At 40.8% G+C, this 18,325-nt stretch overlaps 1 protein-coding gene across 1 annotated transcript in view; it reads left to right on the top strand.

Moving 5' to 3' along the window:
• LTA4H (leukotriene A4 hydrolase) overlaps positions 1 to 13,550 on the top strand; it is a 58,711-nt gene extending 45,161 nt beyond the window's left edge. The window contains exons 15-19 of the mRNA XM_089651863.1: positions 4,624 to 4,678; positions 4,760 to 4,855; positions 5,968 to 6,050; positions 10,092 to 10,196; positions 13,287 to 13,550. Of these exons, the coding sequence (XP_089507989.1) occupies positions 4,624 to 4,678; positions 4,760 to 4,855; positions 5,968 to 6,050; positions 10,092 to 10,196; positions 13,287 to 13,407 (460 nt within the window). The 3' untranslated portion in view covers positions 13,408 to 13,550. The remainder of the gene's footprint in view (positions 1 to 4,623; positions 4,679 to 4,759; positions 4,856 to 5,967; positions 6,051 to 10,091; positions 10,197 to 13,286) is intronic.
• The last annotated feature ends 4,775 nt before the right edge of the window (positions 13,551 to 18,325 follow it).

Raw genomic sequence — 18,325 nt, 5'->3', positions numbered from 1 at the left:
GCACTCCTGCCCCACATCCCTGGGAACAAAAGTCAGGCTCTACACACACCATAAAGCAGTCTCTCTCGGATCCCACTTGGTTCCTAAAGTGCACGTGTCCGTCCCTTCTTTCATCCCTTCTTCTGGAGGGAGGTGCTGCCCCCTTGAAAAATGCCACCCTAGACAAGTGCCTTGTTTGCCTTGTGGTAAATACACCCCTGCACCTGCTACTCAGAGTAAGCTGGCCAACACATACAGGATTTCCACCTATTCCTTCTGAAATTCCATCCGTGGGATGGCCCTGTTGGCACCACCTTACTCAACAAACACAGATTTTTCAGTAGGCTTTTGTCGAAGGAGCCAAGCAGGAACATTTTAGGCCAGATCTGTCCATCCATACTGTTTAGTGAGGATCCAGTCCTGTGGGGATGAGTGAGAGAAATCTAAAACTTGTATGGCCAGCTTAACAGTTGAGGTCTCATACACACTGGCAGTAAAATCAGGAGGTTGAGTCATGTTTTACCACCCACCTGGAAGATGGCCACTCATGGTACCCATGCCTTGCAACGATTATACCCCAATTTTTGTCTGGCAGTACTGCCACTAAACACAAACCATTCAAGTGAATGAGACCATGTTGCAACCACAAGCCAAATTGCATGTAAATACTGCTGCTATAAGTCAAACAAACTTACCACTCAGTTGTTAGAAAAACACCCTCTGAAAAGCGATCCACCATGATTCACCTTTTAGAGGGTGGCAAGGGCTGACGCCCATGTAAACAAGCCCTGAGGAGTAAATAGTCCTCTTTTGCAAACCATACTCTTTTATAAATAAATTACCATGGACCACAGGCCACTAGGCAAACCTCTAGTATGATGAAGGAATATATGATAAAGCTGGCAAAACACTACTGTGAGCCATATCCTGGACTTCTGCAATATGAATCAGTAATTTTTACATAGAAGCAATGTTCTCTGTGACTTTTCAGGCTTACATTGTTCAATCACACTTAGAATTATTCAGTGTAGAAACATGGCTGTCCTTACTAACAACTTTTTATAGGTTCTTTTAACCGCCTCCCACCCGCAATATAGTCCAATGACGGACGCAAGGCAGTTCTCTCGTTCTGGGAGGACGTCATATGACGTCCTCCCATTCTCACTACGCATGCGTGGCTCCGGGAGCGCACAGCGTGGCGATGGGCGGTGTGCTGTGTCCCTCGGACACAGCAGATCACCGATCCATGGAAAGAGCCGAAGATGACGGCTCGGTCATGTGATCAGCTGTGTCCAATCACAGCTGATCGCATGTAAACAGGAAAATGCCGGTTATCGGCATTTCTCTCCTCACAAGCTGTCATGCCGATAGCTCGAGAGGAGAGGAGAGCCGGTAATCGGCATTCCTCGGAGGGGACATGTGCGCTGCTCATCAGGGCACTGATGATCAGTGTGCCCTGATGATCAGTGTAGCCCCAGCAGCGCCACATGTCAGTGTCCATCAGTGCCAGCTGTCAGTGCTCATCCATGCCACCTGCCAGTGCCACATAACAGTGCCCTTCTGAGCTGACTTTCAGTGTCACCCATCAGTGCCACCTATCAGTGCCATATCAGTGCTGCCTTTCAGTGCCCATCAGTGACGCCTGTCAATGCCCATCAGTGCCACCTACCAGTGCCTCCTCATCAGTGCCACCTATCAGTGTCCATCAGGGCACTTATACCCCCTTCCTGCCCATCAGTGCAACCTCATTAGCGCACATCAGTGAAGGAGAAAAATCACTTATTTACAAAATTTTATAACAAAAACTAAGAAAAAACTTTTTTTTTTTTAAATTTTCAGTGGTTTTTGGTTTGTTTACGAAAAAATAAAAATCCCAGAGGTGATTAAATACCACCAAAATAAAGCTGTCACAAAAAAATGATAAAAATTTCATATGGGTACAGTGTTGCATGACTGCGCAATTGTCATTCAAAGTGTGACAGCACTGAAAGCTGGAAATTGGCCTGGGCAGGAAGGGGGTATAAGTGCCCTGTAGGCTAGTGGTTAATGAAGACACTATGGGGGATATTTACTAAAACTGCAGCACGCAAAATCTGGTGCAGCTTCTGCATAGAAACAAATCCGTTTTTCAGGTTTCATTGTCAAAGCTTAAAGGATAAGTTCACCTTTGTGAACTTGTGACCTGTTCCACCCATTTTTAGGGTGGAACATGCAACATGTTCCCAATGCAGCAGCTGTTGCCCATTGCCCCCACTCCCTGTGACAGAAGTATGGGGAGATGTTCCCAGTACTAGCTGTCACTTTTTAAAAACGGCACAGCCATACGGGGCTCTACCCTCATGGCCACGTCATTCATTCACAGGGTTCTGTGAATGAATGAACTACAGGTCCCGACGGCCTAAGCAGCTGTCGGCTTGTTCAGTGCCTTCAAAAAGTATTCATACCCCTTGACATTTTCCACATTTTGTCATGTTACAACCAAAAATGTAAATGTATTTTATTGGGATTTTATGTGATAGACCAACACAAAGTGGCACATAATTGTGAAGTGGAAGGAAAATGATAAATGGTTTTCAATATTTTTTACAAATAAATATCTGAAATGTGTGGCATGCATTTGTATTCAGCCCCCCTGAGTCAATAATTTGTAGAATCCCCTTTCACTGCAATTACAGCTGCAAGTCTTTTGGGGATGTCTCTACCAGCTTTGTACATCTAGAAATGTTTGCCCATTCTTCTTTACAGAATAGCTCAGGCTCTGTCAGATTGGATGGAGAGTGTCTAAACAGCAATTTTCCAGTCTTGCCAAGAGACCTGCAGGGCACCAGCAATCTACTGATCTTTGGTGTAATGCTTTACAGGCTCCTGCAATCAAAAATAATAAATGCACATTTTGTTACCTGCAAAAAGTGCATTTATTACTTTGTTCAAATGATGAACTTATCGTTTAATTGAACAAGCTGAAGTTAGAATCTGGTGCATGGTAGCCAGTCAACTTCTGAGTGCTCCAGGTTTAGTAAATCAACCCCTGTGTATCTCACAATCTGCTTTCTCATCAGGGTATCTAAGCCCATGAACAAAAATGTAATGTATTGCAGCTTACCAGTCCTTAGATGTGGTGACTGCATTTGTTATTTTTCTCTGGCCCTTTTCTTTTTTTTTTTTAATCTGGTGATCGTGCACAGTAACACATCCTGTGCTAGAGTAATTACGCTCACTAGTCACAGAGAAGCAGTGCCCCCTAGGACAGGAAGTGTGTAGGGACACCTCCCCTTCCCCCTCTCATATTCCCAAATACAAAGGGGGTGTTCTGTAGTGTACAAAGAACAGGATGTTATCAGGTCACAAGATTTTCTTGAACTTTGCAAACTGATAAAAAAAAAAAGTTTCAGTGGTATATTTATTAACTGTAGTTGAGTAAATAAAGGTTTATTTGCAAACACTGACTTCACTGGCTACATGCTTGTTCAAGGTCAGTGACTCACTCGGTAGTAGATCAGGGAAGAGGTCGACATCCTCCAGACACGCATCTTTAAAAGAAATAGCAATGGCTTTAATTTCTCTCATCTCTGACTCCGCTTTAACAAGGTTGTATTATGGCATTTAGGTGAGTGCCCGTTCACATATATGCGGATTGTATGCCGTTTGAACCGCATCCAATCCGCATGACATGTCAAAAAACATTGTTTCCTTTAGTACCCTTTCATATATGTCCAGTGCGCTAGTGGTGCAGATTCAGTGCAGTTTTAAAAAGACTCCTGTCCAATTTCTGAGCAGTGTGGTTAGGTTCAAGTGTGGATGACAGGCTATTGATTTCTACAGGAACCATTTCTAAACAGCATATGCGTGAACAAGAGAAGATCCTGAGCTAATCCTGTCCTGAACCTGACATAAACTACTGTATCAATTAGCTGTGAAACCTGAGCTTCAATCTGCACTACACATGTGTGAATCGGCTCTTAGCGAATGTTGTTCAAAAGTCCATCGGATTAGGACAGGCCGGAAGATTTTTATTGCAGCTGTTGTTTAGGTATTCTTTCAGCCTCTGCTAACAGCTGTCAGACTACAACAGTCCAACAGGGGATCCACCCATCCACCCCGTGTAGTATGGATGACGTAATCTGTTGAATTTCCTTCATTCCACCCCCATGCTGAACAAAAGGAATTGTATGGCCAGTTTAAGATTGGCAAATATCTGTCCATCCACAGTCACACAGTAATTTCTTATTATTCTGCAACTGGCCCCACAGCAAACAGGCAATCGTTCCATCCTTTAGATTTAGGATCAACTAGGGTGGATTTACACTTTTCATGCACATGCCTAGGTGTCATTGGGCTCATATAGTTTCCATTTTCCTTTCACTCTGAACTGCAGCACATACAGTAAATATTAACCAGACCCATAGGATAGAATGGGATTTCTAATTGTCTGTTTTTTGCTGCATGACATGTGCGAGTCATAGTTATTGCAAGGTGGAAACTGATGGTGGATACATTTTTGAATTCAGCTGGATCCTGGGATGACATGTGCTTAAAACAGCGTTTATTTTCACCATTTATTACTTTTATATTCGCCTTACCTACTGTAAGAGCAATAGCATGGCAGCAGACTACTAGAAGTGTGTGTTTTTTTTTGTTACCTAGGTATGATATGACCCTGGCTAATGCTTGCATTGCACTCAGCAACAGATGGGTTGAGGTAAGTGATATTCACTTAGCATATTTGTCTTGTTGCTACAATACCATTTCATACATAACATGCAATTTGATGTGTCTCTAGGCCAAGGAAAGTGATCTGAACTCATTCACAGCAGCAGATGTGAAAGAATTATCATCCCATCAGCAAATTGAGCTCCTGACTCTCTTGCTTCTTAAGGTAATTGCTGCTGGTTTGTTGCATTCTAGGATTACCAGTTACAACTGTCATGGTTTATTATGCAAAATGAACTGTATGCTTCCTATTCTCAATGAATGTGTCCCTTGCTAGAAACAATGAGCCCCTGGTTTTATTGTAAGAGGATAGGTAAGAGTTAGATACACAAATGCACAGAACAGATATCTAGTTACTCTTGTTCTAGCAATATTATTGTACCAATGTTTCTTGCTGCATTGGCCATTCAAAGGGCCATATCACTCCAGCAACCTTTAATCGGCTACATAGGTTTGTTTGATTTGTAGCTAGCTATAATACTTGTCTATATAGATACTAATTACTGGTGTGCCATAATCAATAGCTGCTGCAGTGGATAATATGATTAGCTATTGCAGTTAGCAATTTGTAGCTAGCTGCAAGGATTGCAAAAAAGTCAATCACTAAGTGACAGAGCTACAACTCTATGTGACGTTATCCAGCATCAACAATAATGGAAGCAATGCTGGAGACACTATGAAGTCCTTCTTGTGACACAGCCTTGAAAATCAGGCCATGCAGAAAATAGTTAATGAAATGCGTTTGATGACTGGAAGTGATAACATAAAACATACAGCCTTAGTATGCAAAGCACAGAGTGCTGTTATCCATAGCAATCAGGATTTGCTGGGATAGACCAGTAAAAAAGCATCTCTGACTGGCTGAATGCTGAATGATTCTGATCATATTCCGGAAATGTCATTTCAAAGACCAAACACAAAAGTGGTTGGAAAATAACGTGGATCTAAAACCTCCACTGAAGGTGAGAAGACAAAGAGCAGAATATACTAGAAACTCAAACATACGCCTCTAAAAAAAAAATGATTGATTGTATTGAAGGCACATTTTCTAAACCAAGGTCAAATTACTAGGATTTAGCAGTTAATCTGAGATAATGTGGTTCCCAATAATGTTCTACGTTCAGTTTACAAGCCTAAACATTGCATAGGTTGTACCCATATAGTACTAGAATTTGCTCCAATCTCCTGACCAGAAAATAATAATGCAATATTTTGCATAAGAAAAGAAATCAAAATCGGAGGTGCAGTGTTCCATCTTAGTTTTGTTTTTCTGTTTAGGATCCCTTGCCGGTTTCCCATGTGAAGCGCATGCAGGAGGTGTACAACTTCAATGCTGTAAAGAACTCCGAAATTCTCTTTAGGTAAGACATGGGCTGATAACATGACAGGTGAGAATGATGCAGAAATGCAAGCTCTGTGTGCTGGTGTAACTGCTGTACTAATTCCTGAGACTGCAATTGGTGCGAATGAAAATAAGAAATATTTCAGGACTAAATTTCATTAGTTACACATTAGTTTGATTGAGCCCCAGTTCACACTGGTGTGACTTGACAAATCAAAGTCACATGACCAGTTGCACCCTATGCTGGCTTTGGAACGGTTCAAATCTATGCAACTCTGATTTGCACAGACTTTGAAAAAAGTTCCTGCACTATTTTTTTGCGATTTCATGCACAACTTGCATTGATACCTGTGCATAAAGTCACAGAGATGTCATCAAGCCGCACATGAAGTCGCACTGATAAGCGACTTTGAAGTAGAGCAGTTTCAAAGCGGCATTCAATCTGAACCAGGGCTTAATCATTACAAAACAGTATTTTGTATGTGCAGATTTGAGGTATTACACAGGGGTGGTCTATTTTGTCACAAATATTTGTCTAGGCTGCAAGAATTTTCCACATATATTTGATACTATGACTTCCAATGGTCATCCACTCCATCTAGTGGCCAAAATGCAGTATATTTTTCTGAGATGGGATATTTCATAATCTGCTATGTAACATCTTTCTCTGTATGTCAGGCTATGCAAGTAGCATCCTTGCTGAGTGACTGCTGAGATAATAGGATAAGCCACCTATAAGAGTATAGTGTGTTTAGTCAGGCTGAGGTGACCCATAGAGAAAAGGAATACAACTAAGGGAATACAGAATGTACATATATTTCTAAAAACTATAAAAACATACCCATTTTGTTACCATTAAAGAGTGATGAGATATGTAGACATATTTTGAATTTATATCATCAAGTTGAAACTGGTCAAAATGGCTTTCCAACTGGTTAGAAATAGTCATTCTGCAGTTGATTGCAGTTATCAGTTAGAAACATAACGATTAAGGTGTCAGCTGCTCTTCCAAATGTTAATGTACAATCAACTACTGATCATCCTAAAATCAAAGCTGCATAAAACACGAGTGTGGACCCTACCCGTCAGGTGCTGGCTGTGGCCAGGATAGAGGAGGGAGTGATATGGAGGTTCAGGCACCAGCTGTAGGTAGCTGAGTTACAGTTAAGACTAGCCTCTCTAACACTTTTCTTTCTACCCCGTCTTCTGAGTTGCCATATCCCAACAAATATACCAAGTTGTACGATATTGGTAATAGCCGCTCAGGAGTGACATTGTTGGAGCAGACTACTTCCCTTAACTTCCAGGGGAATGACTACTCCAGTAAGGGTGGTGGCAAGGTTACAGGTAAGGATAGACAGATAGTGGTGGTATGAAAGTCATTAGCTAGACTGGGGGTCAGCAACCAGTAGATCATGGCCAGGTGACTGGTAGATCTCGGTCAGGGCTTGCTGACGTGCCTTTCTAGAGCATCAAACAGTGCAATGCAGAGCAACTACTTGTAAAGTTGGATCTGTAGTAGCGAGCAAGAGCCACTTAAGTTGATGTCTCTTCTGTAGTGCTTCTCCTATGCCCTGGCATGGTTGGTGGGTGTAGTACCAGCCAAGCATAACCCATTCAGGTGAATGAGGCTGTTCTACAATTGCCCTGCAACCTTGTGCAGTACAGCAAGCAAGGATTAAACATGCAGCATTGTGCTGCTTTCTCACCACCTGCTTTAAGCCCTTGGATCCCGCAGAAGCATGAAGTTGCAGGGCACTTGCAGAGTGGCCCATTTACTTGAACGGGTCTCAGTTGACAGGCAGTAGCACCCACCAAAAGCAACAGGGGGTGTAATTCCTGCTGTGTCATGTGTACACCATTGGTTGTTGCCTCAGCAGCTAAAGGGGGTAGGGATTGGGGGTGCTAAAACCGTGAATCAACCGCAGGGTTTTACCACCTACAACTTTACATTAGTACAGTAGTATCCGACACAGATTTATGAAATACAGTTCTTTCCAGACTAGACTTTTAACATTCTGTGATGAGGTGAGCTGTAATTTGGATAGAGGAAGATATGTGGACGAAGTGTATCTAGATTTTGCTAAGGCATTTGATACCCCCCAAACAACTTATATACAAATTAAGGTATTTTGGCATTGATGATATGGTATGGATAGAAAACTGGTTGCAGGAACGTGTCCAGAGGGTGGTGACTAATGGCATATTTTATGAATTGTCTGGAGTTGTGAGCAAGGGGCCCCAGGGCTCTGTCCTATGACCTATGTTGTTTAACTTGTTCAGAATTATATAGGCGGTTAGAATAAATAGTTCACTCTCAGCGTTTGTGGATGATAAAAAACTAAGCAGGCCAATAACTGCCCAACAGGATATCGAAACTTTACAAGACTTAGCTAAAATAGTGAGGTGGGCAGCTATATGGCAGATGAGGAAAATGTAAATTAACCGCTTGCCAATCACCCCATAGCAGTTGTACTGCTACAGGGTGGCCGCTCTGTGCAGAATCACGTAAACATACAGGATTCTGCATTTCTGGGTAGGGGGCGCACGTGCCCGCCTACCCGGGCTGTCAGTGGCTCCTGTAGGTGTCATTCACTGGGTCCCAGTCAGTGATTCATGGCTGGGACTCGGCCATCAGCAGAAAAACTGACAGGAGAGAGTTCTGTGAATGTAAACAACACAAATCTCTTGCCTGTCAGCCAGTGATGTGCTGGTTTTTATCTCCCTGCAAAGCAGGGAAATAAAAGCCCAGCAAATCCCCTAGTAAAACACCACACAGTGACAGCACTCCCTAACCGTTAACCCCTTCCTGCCCAGGGTCATTAGTACATTAAATGAGCTTGTCATTAGCATTGATCACTGCATTAGTGTCAGTTCCCACCCAGTATCAGTTAGGGTCAGAATACCTGCTGGACTATCACAGTCCTGCTGTAGGTCTTTGATCACCACCACTATTAGTAAAATAAATAAATAAAAATTCCAGTATATATACCATTGTTTGCAGATGCTATAATTTTCACACAAACCAATTAATTAAAAATTATTGGGATTTTTTTTTAATTGGATATGTTTTATAGCAAAAAGTAAAAAAAAAAATATTTTTAAATTCAGTAATTTTTCATTTATAGCACAAAAAATAAAAACCTAGTGGTGATCAAATATCACCAAACAAAAGTTCTATTTGCGTAAATAAAATTATATAAATTTCATTTGTGTGCAGTGTTGCACACAATTGTCAGTTAAAGTAGTGCAGTGCCGTATAGTAAAAAAGAAAAAAGTGGCCTAGTACTGAAGGGGGGGGGGGGTAAATCATCCAGAGGGCAAGTGGGTAATGCACTTGGGAGCTAAAAATATGCATTCAAGTTACACACTAGGGGGAGAACCTCTGGGACCATTGAGGATGGAAAAGGGTCTTGAGGCTCCTGGGGGATTACAGACTCCGCAATGCCAGGTTGCAGCATGCATTAAAAAGTGAATTTACCACTTTATAAAACTCAGATTCAGCTGCATCATGAGTATTCCATCTAGTTCTGGTCTCCTGTCCTCAGGAAGGATCTGTTTTCACTGAAGAGAGTCCAGAGAAGGGCACCAAAACTAATAAGGGTGCTGGAGGACCTCAATTAGAGGAACGACTTAAAACATTAAACTTATTCTCCCTGGAGAAACAACCCTTAAGAGGGAATATGATGGTGATATACAAATCCTTGAATGGTGACTCTAGCATTGGAAGGAAACTTTCATCTTGGATCTCTAAAGAAGACATGCAGCCACACAATGAAGTTAGACGAGAAACAGTTCAGTCATGAACTGCATAAGGGGTTTGTTAGAGCGGTAAGGATGTGGAGCTCCCTTCCACAGTTTGTGTTAGCGGAGAGTGCAAATATGTTTAAAAAAAACAACAAACACACCTTTTCTAAAATATTAATTACTTAAATTTTCCAAAACGTAAAACAACAAAAAAAATCCAGCTATAGCCAACAGAAGTCCAGCAGTGCTTCATCCATCATTTTCCTGGATGACATTATCAACTAGATAGCAGTCTTTTTTTCTTTTCACATAGGTGGCTGCGTCTCTGCATCCGTGCTCAGTGGGAAGATGTCATACCACTGGCACTGAAAATGGCAACAGAGCAGGGACGGATGAAGTTCACTCGGCCTTTATATCGGTAAGAGATGGGTATACATTAAGTAGTTCATTGATTAACTGTATTTATGTAACACAACGTTCGCTGCCTGAAAGGAAGCAGACTTATGCAATTAGTGATTTTCTAGCAATGGTAATTTACCACTAATACATAAGGGACAGGGTTAGGTTGCAATGATCTTTTTGCAAGTTTCTAGAATTATACTATAAAGAAGCAATGTGCACATCCAGAATTAGGCTCCATTCACACAGGGGATTGGCCATAATGTGAATGGCAATGGCAAGAATCAAAGTGCATCCAGCAGCAATCACTGCAGTTATAGGAGAAGTACAGTCAAAGCTTTTTTGACTGTATGTTGCCTGTGGACAGTCCTGTGACCGGTTTTCAGCGATTGATTGACCTCACTCAGCCGATCCAGGCTGGGGAAAGATCCTGACTTCAAAGTCTGGAGCGACACCTGGCTAAGCCTCTCAGCAATGTGCTGAGAGCCTGAACCGGCCCTCCCTCCACAGCCCAGTGCTTCAGGGAGCGGACCAACACTGCATCCACCTAGGTAAGTACAAATAAGGGAAAGGGGACAAAAAAATAAATAAATAAAAAGGCCTACTTCTCTTTTAATCCCTGGCTTTGCGAACAGCCACAGATTGGTAGATTCCTGCCACTGCCATTTGCATTGTGGCTATTGACCGGTGTGACTATAGCCTTAGCGTGGCCATAGTTTTGTTAGGCCAGGAGGATTGTGCACACATTCTGACTCCGTCTCTCCAGTTTTGAGTTTCTAAAAAACACAGAAAAAAGGACAGTAACCATAGTATCAAGTCCTCTAACCTGTGAAACTGAATAAACACCCCATGCGCTGCCAAAGTAAATAAATATTTTCTGTAGTCTCTTTATGAGCTGCCTGTGTTCACAAATGTGTTTCCAGGCTCAAGATAGTAATATAACAAAGTGATGCACTGCTCAATATTTATGTAAGCTGTGACTTCCCCAAAGAAATAAACATTATATATGTTTTTATAAACACAAAAACTCAATTTCAGCTTGTCAATATGTTGCAAATTCCAATATAAATAAATCAACCCTGGGCAGGCCATTTGCACATAATTTTCATGAAGGGTTGATTGTGTTTATTGGAATTTGCATATTTTCCTTATTTGGAGATGCCACAGCTTGTATAAATAGAGAGCAGTGCGTCACACCTTCATGTTATATTAAAAAGTCTTCTAACCTGTTGAAAGTATCACTCCTTCGGAGAGTCCTGCTCCATTCAATCCACACAAAAAAACGGCCAGACTAGGTGCCTATCCTCAGGAGCTGCATTTAAGTGATGGTGCTGATCAGTCAAAAGCCGTCTAGCCTGTACTGTCGTCCCTGCACGGAGAGGAGAAAAAGGTGTGGGGATGTCCAATCCCCAGCTTTTCCTTCTGTGACAGCATGGAAGCTGTGCAGGTAGGTTTTCTGCACTGCTCCTGTGTGAACTCAGGCTATGATAAGCCTGGGTTCACACAGGAGCAGTGGGGAAACCTCATGCAATTTGGAAAGGAAGCACACCACATTCTTGTTCAAATGGCATGCATATTCCTTGCAATGCAATTTGCGTCCAAACATTTGCAAATCACAGTGCAAAATATCAGTGAGTACTTTACCGAAAGTATCACCAATCATAAAAGGGTATCAGTGCATCCCTTAACTGTATGTAGCCTCCGCTGCCTAAAGCGCGGTGTTCCAGCAGTATGATAGGTACGTCTGTCCCACTCCCTTATCAAGTCAAGCTTCCTCCAACTGGATGAGGTGGACAGGCTGGCATTATTCAGTCTCGTAAGCTAGGGCACACAGGTGCCAAAAAACATAACTTTTCTACCCTTTGTGTTTTAACAGAACTGAATGCAGCTGTATACTTTATGGACCAACACACAGCTGTGTAAAGATATGTAAACCTGTGATGCGTTTTAAAAATCTACTTCTGCACACATTAGTAATAACATTTACATGTGTACAGTGCAACTGCACTCTATCAGTGTCAATTGAAAAAGTATGCTAGGCAACTGAAGCCATCCATGTCCTAGCAACAAAAAGGTCATTAGGCCGTACGTATGTAAACGTTGCACAAACATTGCATGCGTACAGAGCCTTTTTAGGATCTTGCTGGCAGCAAGATCTTGTGTACAAGTTGCTGTATTTTCACACAACAGTGTACATGTAGCCTTAGGCTGAGCCTAATTTGCTTTGAACTAGAATTGTGCTCTTGTCACATAAAATCAATTTTATTTTGTATGGCTAGAGGAGAAAAAAAAAAAAGGATAATTTGTCCCTAGAATGTAGGAGTGATTTAAAACTTTGGCACAAAAGACTAAATCGAGGGGGAGAGAAACTAACTTCAGCACAGACTGAAGAAAAATCTAATGTAAAAGCTATAGTACCTAGCCATTGCCTGTTGTGTATCCTTTTTGTGGCCAGAGGTCATTGATTATTAGTTATTGTCAAGTTAACTGGTGCTAATTTTGGTTTGGGCATCTAAGGCAAATTTGCATACCCACATGTTTTTTTTAATGTACAAAACAAGTCCTTCCATAAAAAAAAAATCACTCTGCTTTGTTTTTATGTCGGGCTCTAATTTTCATTAGTTACAGCAAATGTTTATTTTTTAATCGTATTAAATATTGCCAAATTTGAGCTGCAGTGGCAGCTGAAGGTGTATATTAATCCTACAACCTACATGTGCTAACTGCCATGATGAGAGAGAGAGATTAGTTATCATATTCCCAGTATAGGGTATTGTTCTAGGCAATATTGATATAAAGACTGTGGGTGGGAACAGGGTTGGATCTAGCCCGTCTGATCTGGGGGTGCAGACATTTATTTTATCCTTGTGGCTCTGTGCATTGTGGTTGGGCTGGTCTTCAGTGCTTTATTATAGGGTCCACCCTACTGTTGCCACTGGTCCTGGGAGGCCAGAAAAAAAATCCGGTGGGCACAGCAACCCCCAGATCCAGCCCTAGGTGGGAAGTAGTTAAATAACACCTTCATCTAAAATAATAATCTTTAGTATACATGCTAACTTTGTAGCCACAATGAGACTACTCTAAAGAATTGTAAATTTTGTTTTTGTAGGGACCTATACAACTTTGATAAGGCACGGGATCAAGCTGTGAGCACTTTCCTGAAGAATCGATCATTTATGCATCCAGTTACTGAAATGCTGGTAGCAAAGGATCTTCATGTTGAGGGCTGAGAATCAAGTACTATGGTTTAAACATTTCTATGAATTTCTGCCTTAAGCTTTATTCTTTTAAAGCACTGAGTATAAAAAAATTTTGTAAGAACATAAGGCTACAGAACACTGCAATAAAACATAACACAGTTTAAGACTATAAAGTTCGGTTTTTTTTTTGTTTATCAGCGAAAGGGACATTATTTCCAAGAAAATGATATGGTAAAAGGGTCTGTTTAATTTCCTAAAATTACAGAATTGTCACCGATTAATTCCTACTTAGGTAGTATGCTTATATTGATATGAAGCTAGGTCAGCAATTGTTCTAAATTTGTTGTAAACCTAGTGCTCCTGGCCCCTCCATAGTAAGCTGCTTAGTATGTGGACAATCATGTGGGCTCGCTCCCAAGTTGGCTCTGTGGCTTGGCTATGCTCACCCCTCCACTGGCTGTGATTAACAGCAGTGGGAGCCAATGGTCCTGCTGCTCTCTCTGCACCTATAAAAGGAGGGAGAGAGCCACTGTTCTCATGCACAACGCTGATTGAGATCAGGCAAGTATGGGGAAGGGGGGAGAGAGATCCCCACCCAATTTCCCACTGAGGGGGATTGGAGGAACTGGCTGCCATATAGGGTGGAGCATGTAATATATCCCAGAAGGTGAACTTAGCCTTCAAAACTATTAGAGATATGCCAATATCAAATTAAATTCACAGTCAGGCTTACGGCTTCACAGGGTAACTGTGGTTCTAGGAATCTTTCAGAACAGCTGCCTAAGAGATGATTCTACAGTAAAGACAATACAGACAATTAAAAATCCCTGCCATCCCCCTTTCCCTTGGTTGAGGGAATAAAGGCTACCTCTACACAAGGGAAACATTCATATCCAAAATTAAACAACATAACCAAGCAAAGGGTTGGAAGTGGGCTTTCTGTCCTACAAACACTGTTACTGGTAAGTCCAACTGGGAATGTCCCCAATCGTTTTTCAGGAGAGCAACCCAAGAGGAAAACCAGCAGAAAATGTATTCAGGGTGTTGTACCTCCTAAAGGTAGGCTGGTTTATTGCTTGAACACAAGGTGTTGCTGAGAAAGTACCTCCACTCTGGTCTCCCATGAAGATATCACGGATTAGACTAGGTAGCTGCCTTGCAGCTTTACTAAAGCTCCAGCCCTTTTTGCTGAAGCCTTGGCCAAGCACCTGGTGGAACATGCCTTTTACAGGAGCCAGAATCTGTTATTTTTTGTCTTATCCATCTAGCAATGGTGAATTGTTAGATGGACAAATTATTTTTTTTTTTTTTTACAAAGATTTTCTGAATAACCCAGTGATCTCCAAATTAATCTCAACAGACATTGTCTTGTATCCAGAGAATAAAACTGCAAAAAGAGGGTAAAATTTATCTCCCATGTTCTGTGAAATGAACAATGATCAAAATAATGAGAAAGATTGTGTAGCCACTTTAGGTAGATAGGTGGGATCTGCTCTTAGGATCTCTGTCTGGAAGAATTACATAGTAGGTATCCTTAAAAAGGTTACTAAACCCACAACAGTAAAATCAGTCTATATATGCAGTAAAGCATGCTTGTTATACTATTGGGAAGAGGATAATATCTATGCTATGGAATGGCCAGAATTAACCTTTTATAAACGGTACATAGATGATGTCCTATTTTGGAACGGTACCAAACAGTCTCTTTTAAACTTCTTCACTACTCTTAACAATACGGTTAATATTAAGTTATCTTTTAAATATAGTACTATTGACATTGATTTTTTTTAGATCTCACCTTATCGAATTTGAATGGGCATATAGTTACCAAATCCTTTTTTAAAACCACTGCCCGTAACAGTTTTATCCCTCTAGAGAGTTGCCATCACCCAAGCTGGCTTTCAGGTATCCCTAAGGGACAATTTCTCAGACTAAGAAGGAATTGTACGGAAATTGAAACCTACCATACACAGGCAAATACCCTTAAAGAGAGATTTGTTGAAAAGGGATACAACACAGAAACTTTAACCACCATTGTTGACTCGGCAGCAAATATGAACAGGGACGAACTGCTGGGCGCACAAACCAGACCTCCCAAGGATTTAATCTGCCCATTCATTACGACTTTTTCAGTCCAACATAGATCCATTAAACATATAATAAATAAGAATTGGGGGATCTTAAAAGCAGATTCTACTTTGGCGAGAATACTCCCTGATAAACCAGAGGTCATCTTCCGAAGGTCCGCCACCTTAAGGGATAAAATAGCTCCCAATGTCGTCACATTACCAGCACTACCCACAACTTTGTTTAATTACACAGGTTTTTACCCTTGCAACAAGTGTATTGCTTGCAGATGTAATGGTAGACGAAAAAGGAAGATCAACTCTTTTGTCTCTAACCAAACCAATAAATCATATCGATAAATTCATCTGCTGCAACAGTAGATATGTGGTTTATTTATTGGAATTCCCCTGCTTAAAACAATATGTGGGGAGAACGACCAGGAGACTTAGGGACCGTCTCCGTGAGCACATCAGCAACATTAGGAAGGGATATAAAGAGCACTCCCTGTCCCTCCACGATAGGAGATGCCACAATAGAGACCCTACTAGTTTGACGTTTGTGGGTATAGATACCGTCACCGCACATTGGAGAGGAACTTTTAAAACTAGAGCTGTCTCACAACTGGAGACAAAATATATTTATGAATTGTACACTTCACACCCCACAGGACTCAATGTGGAACAAGATGTCAACTGTTTCATTGATAACAGTTGAATATTTTCTCTACATTCAGTTGAGTTCTTAACGCTTTACCTTATCCTGAGTTGCATTAGGAGGTTATATACAGCTATTTGAAGAGGTTTTTTTTTTTTTTACATTTTTTGCATTTTATATACACTTTATATATGAATTCTTATGATTTTAATACTTATGAAGTGCATTTATTACATGTATATTCTCCTCTTGATTATTTAACCATGCAGAATTATACATATGTTTATGGTTTTTTAAAAATGCATGTGTATTTATTTATTTTACATGCATTTGTTTATAAAAAAAAGTCTTATTGTTTAATTATACTAGGGGAAATTATGCAGGACAATTATTCATTATATATATCTAGGGCTTTTGATTAAAATCGCATGTATATTTATCCCACATGCATTTATTTCACATACGTTTAGGTTTTAAAAAATTTCTTATAATTTTTATTTTCTCCTGATTATTATATCATGTAGGATATGTAAATATGCGTGAGAAAGTTATGTTTTTATGCCTTTTTACCATGAGGGTTAATTACACAAATGCAGAGTTTTTTTTACACATTAATACATTTTTCATATAATATTTTTTATTAAATCATTTCCAATTTTAATCCTTATATGTATGTTAGTTGCCATAGACAGAATAACCGTTGACATTTTATACATGCAATTTATTTCTGTATATATTGGTCTACACACACTACTTACTGTGCATTCTCTTTATTCCCCTCTCTTTCTGCACAGTAGTAAGAGGATATACACCCTTGCTGAGGTATTATCTCCTGTTTATTATGCTAATGTAACGGTTTTGGCACCTTGTGTATCCCATTTGTCACCTACATACAAGGTCAGGGAGCTGTCACCTCCCCTGACATTCTTTGTCTGATTGTAGGGAAAAAAAAAAACCCATGGTAAAAATGGCACCACACATGTGCAGTAGGTTTTTGCAGACATTCCGGCAAGATGGCGCCGCACTAATGTGCATATGCCAGTCACACACTATATATATATATATATATATATATATATATATATATAGTGATCTGGTCATGGTGATCCTCAGCTCTACCTCTGAAGACGCGTCAGGTGGAGCCTAGGACGCCATTGACACTATGCCATCTTTAATCTTAAAGGGTCAGTCATCTGATTAAATCTGGCACCATTGTGAGTTTTTTCTGAACACTCCTGGTTTTCTTGAATAAAATCATTTATCAACCTACTACACTATGGGTTCTTTCCTGTCTTCTGTGATGAGCCTTTTCAGCTTCTGCAGACCCAGATTGATCCCTGCACCAGCCTTTGAGAGGAGGAATTTTCCACTTCACACACTTCTGTAAGGATTTCTGTGACCTGCTGGACCTCCATTTCGCCACACGAGGGCGCTTCATCTCTACTATCTTCAGCTCCTGCCCATTTCCAGACCAGAAAAGAGAGGGGAATCTCCATGATATCATATACACATGTGTATTATTAATACGTTTCTGGTTAGTGTGCATTTCTAACTTTTGCACTGGGAATCAGCGAGCACCATTACTGGACTGTGATTGATTTATTCATTTGGTTTGTTTTCATTTATATCTGCCTGCAATATAGTAACATCACACAGCGCTGCATTTTCTTTATATATATTTTTGGGATTTGTGTTTTCCTTGAATGTTCAGCTGCTGACCATTGGAGCGCTCACTGTATTTTTTATACTCATGTAATAATTTCTGCTATTCATATGAGTTTAAGCAGCAGCTGACATATGGAGGTCATGCATACATGCAGTACATACATAAAATAAGAGAAATTCATCCCATAGCTTTTTTTCCTGATACTAACTGCTAATATATCAACATAAGAAGCACTGAATGCAATACACAGCAAGAGTAGCATGTTCATGACTGGGTAATATTTACAGATTCAGATTTGGGCGGACACTAGTCATCTGAATTACAACATGGCTTCTTATAGCTCTCATACTGTTAGGAATGGACTGGCCAGCAATGGTGGGACTCACCTGCCTTTTGATCTGCAGTACCAGGGCTGGCCAGCGGGTGCTCCCAGCAATCAGAGACTCAACCTTTCAGCCAGCTAACACCTGGAACTGATGATACTGGGGTATTTAAGGGATGGCCAGACTTGCAGACTCTGCCTTGGTGTTGTGTTTGTCCTGGGCCCTGTATCTGTCCTGC

Source organism: Staurois parvus, unplaced genomic scaffold (genome assembly GCF_062004578.1).
Source record: "Staurois parvus isolate SC_StPar_1 unplaced genomic scaffold, SC_StPar_1.0 ptg000025l, whole genome shotgun sequence".
NCBI lineage: Eukaryota > Metazoa > Chordata > Amphibia > Anura > Ranidae > Staurois > Staurois parvus.
The sequence above is the reverse complement of the archived record's forward strand: the minus strand, read 5'-3'. Positions and strand labels throughout refer to the sequence as shown.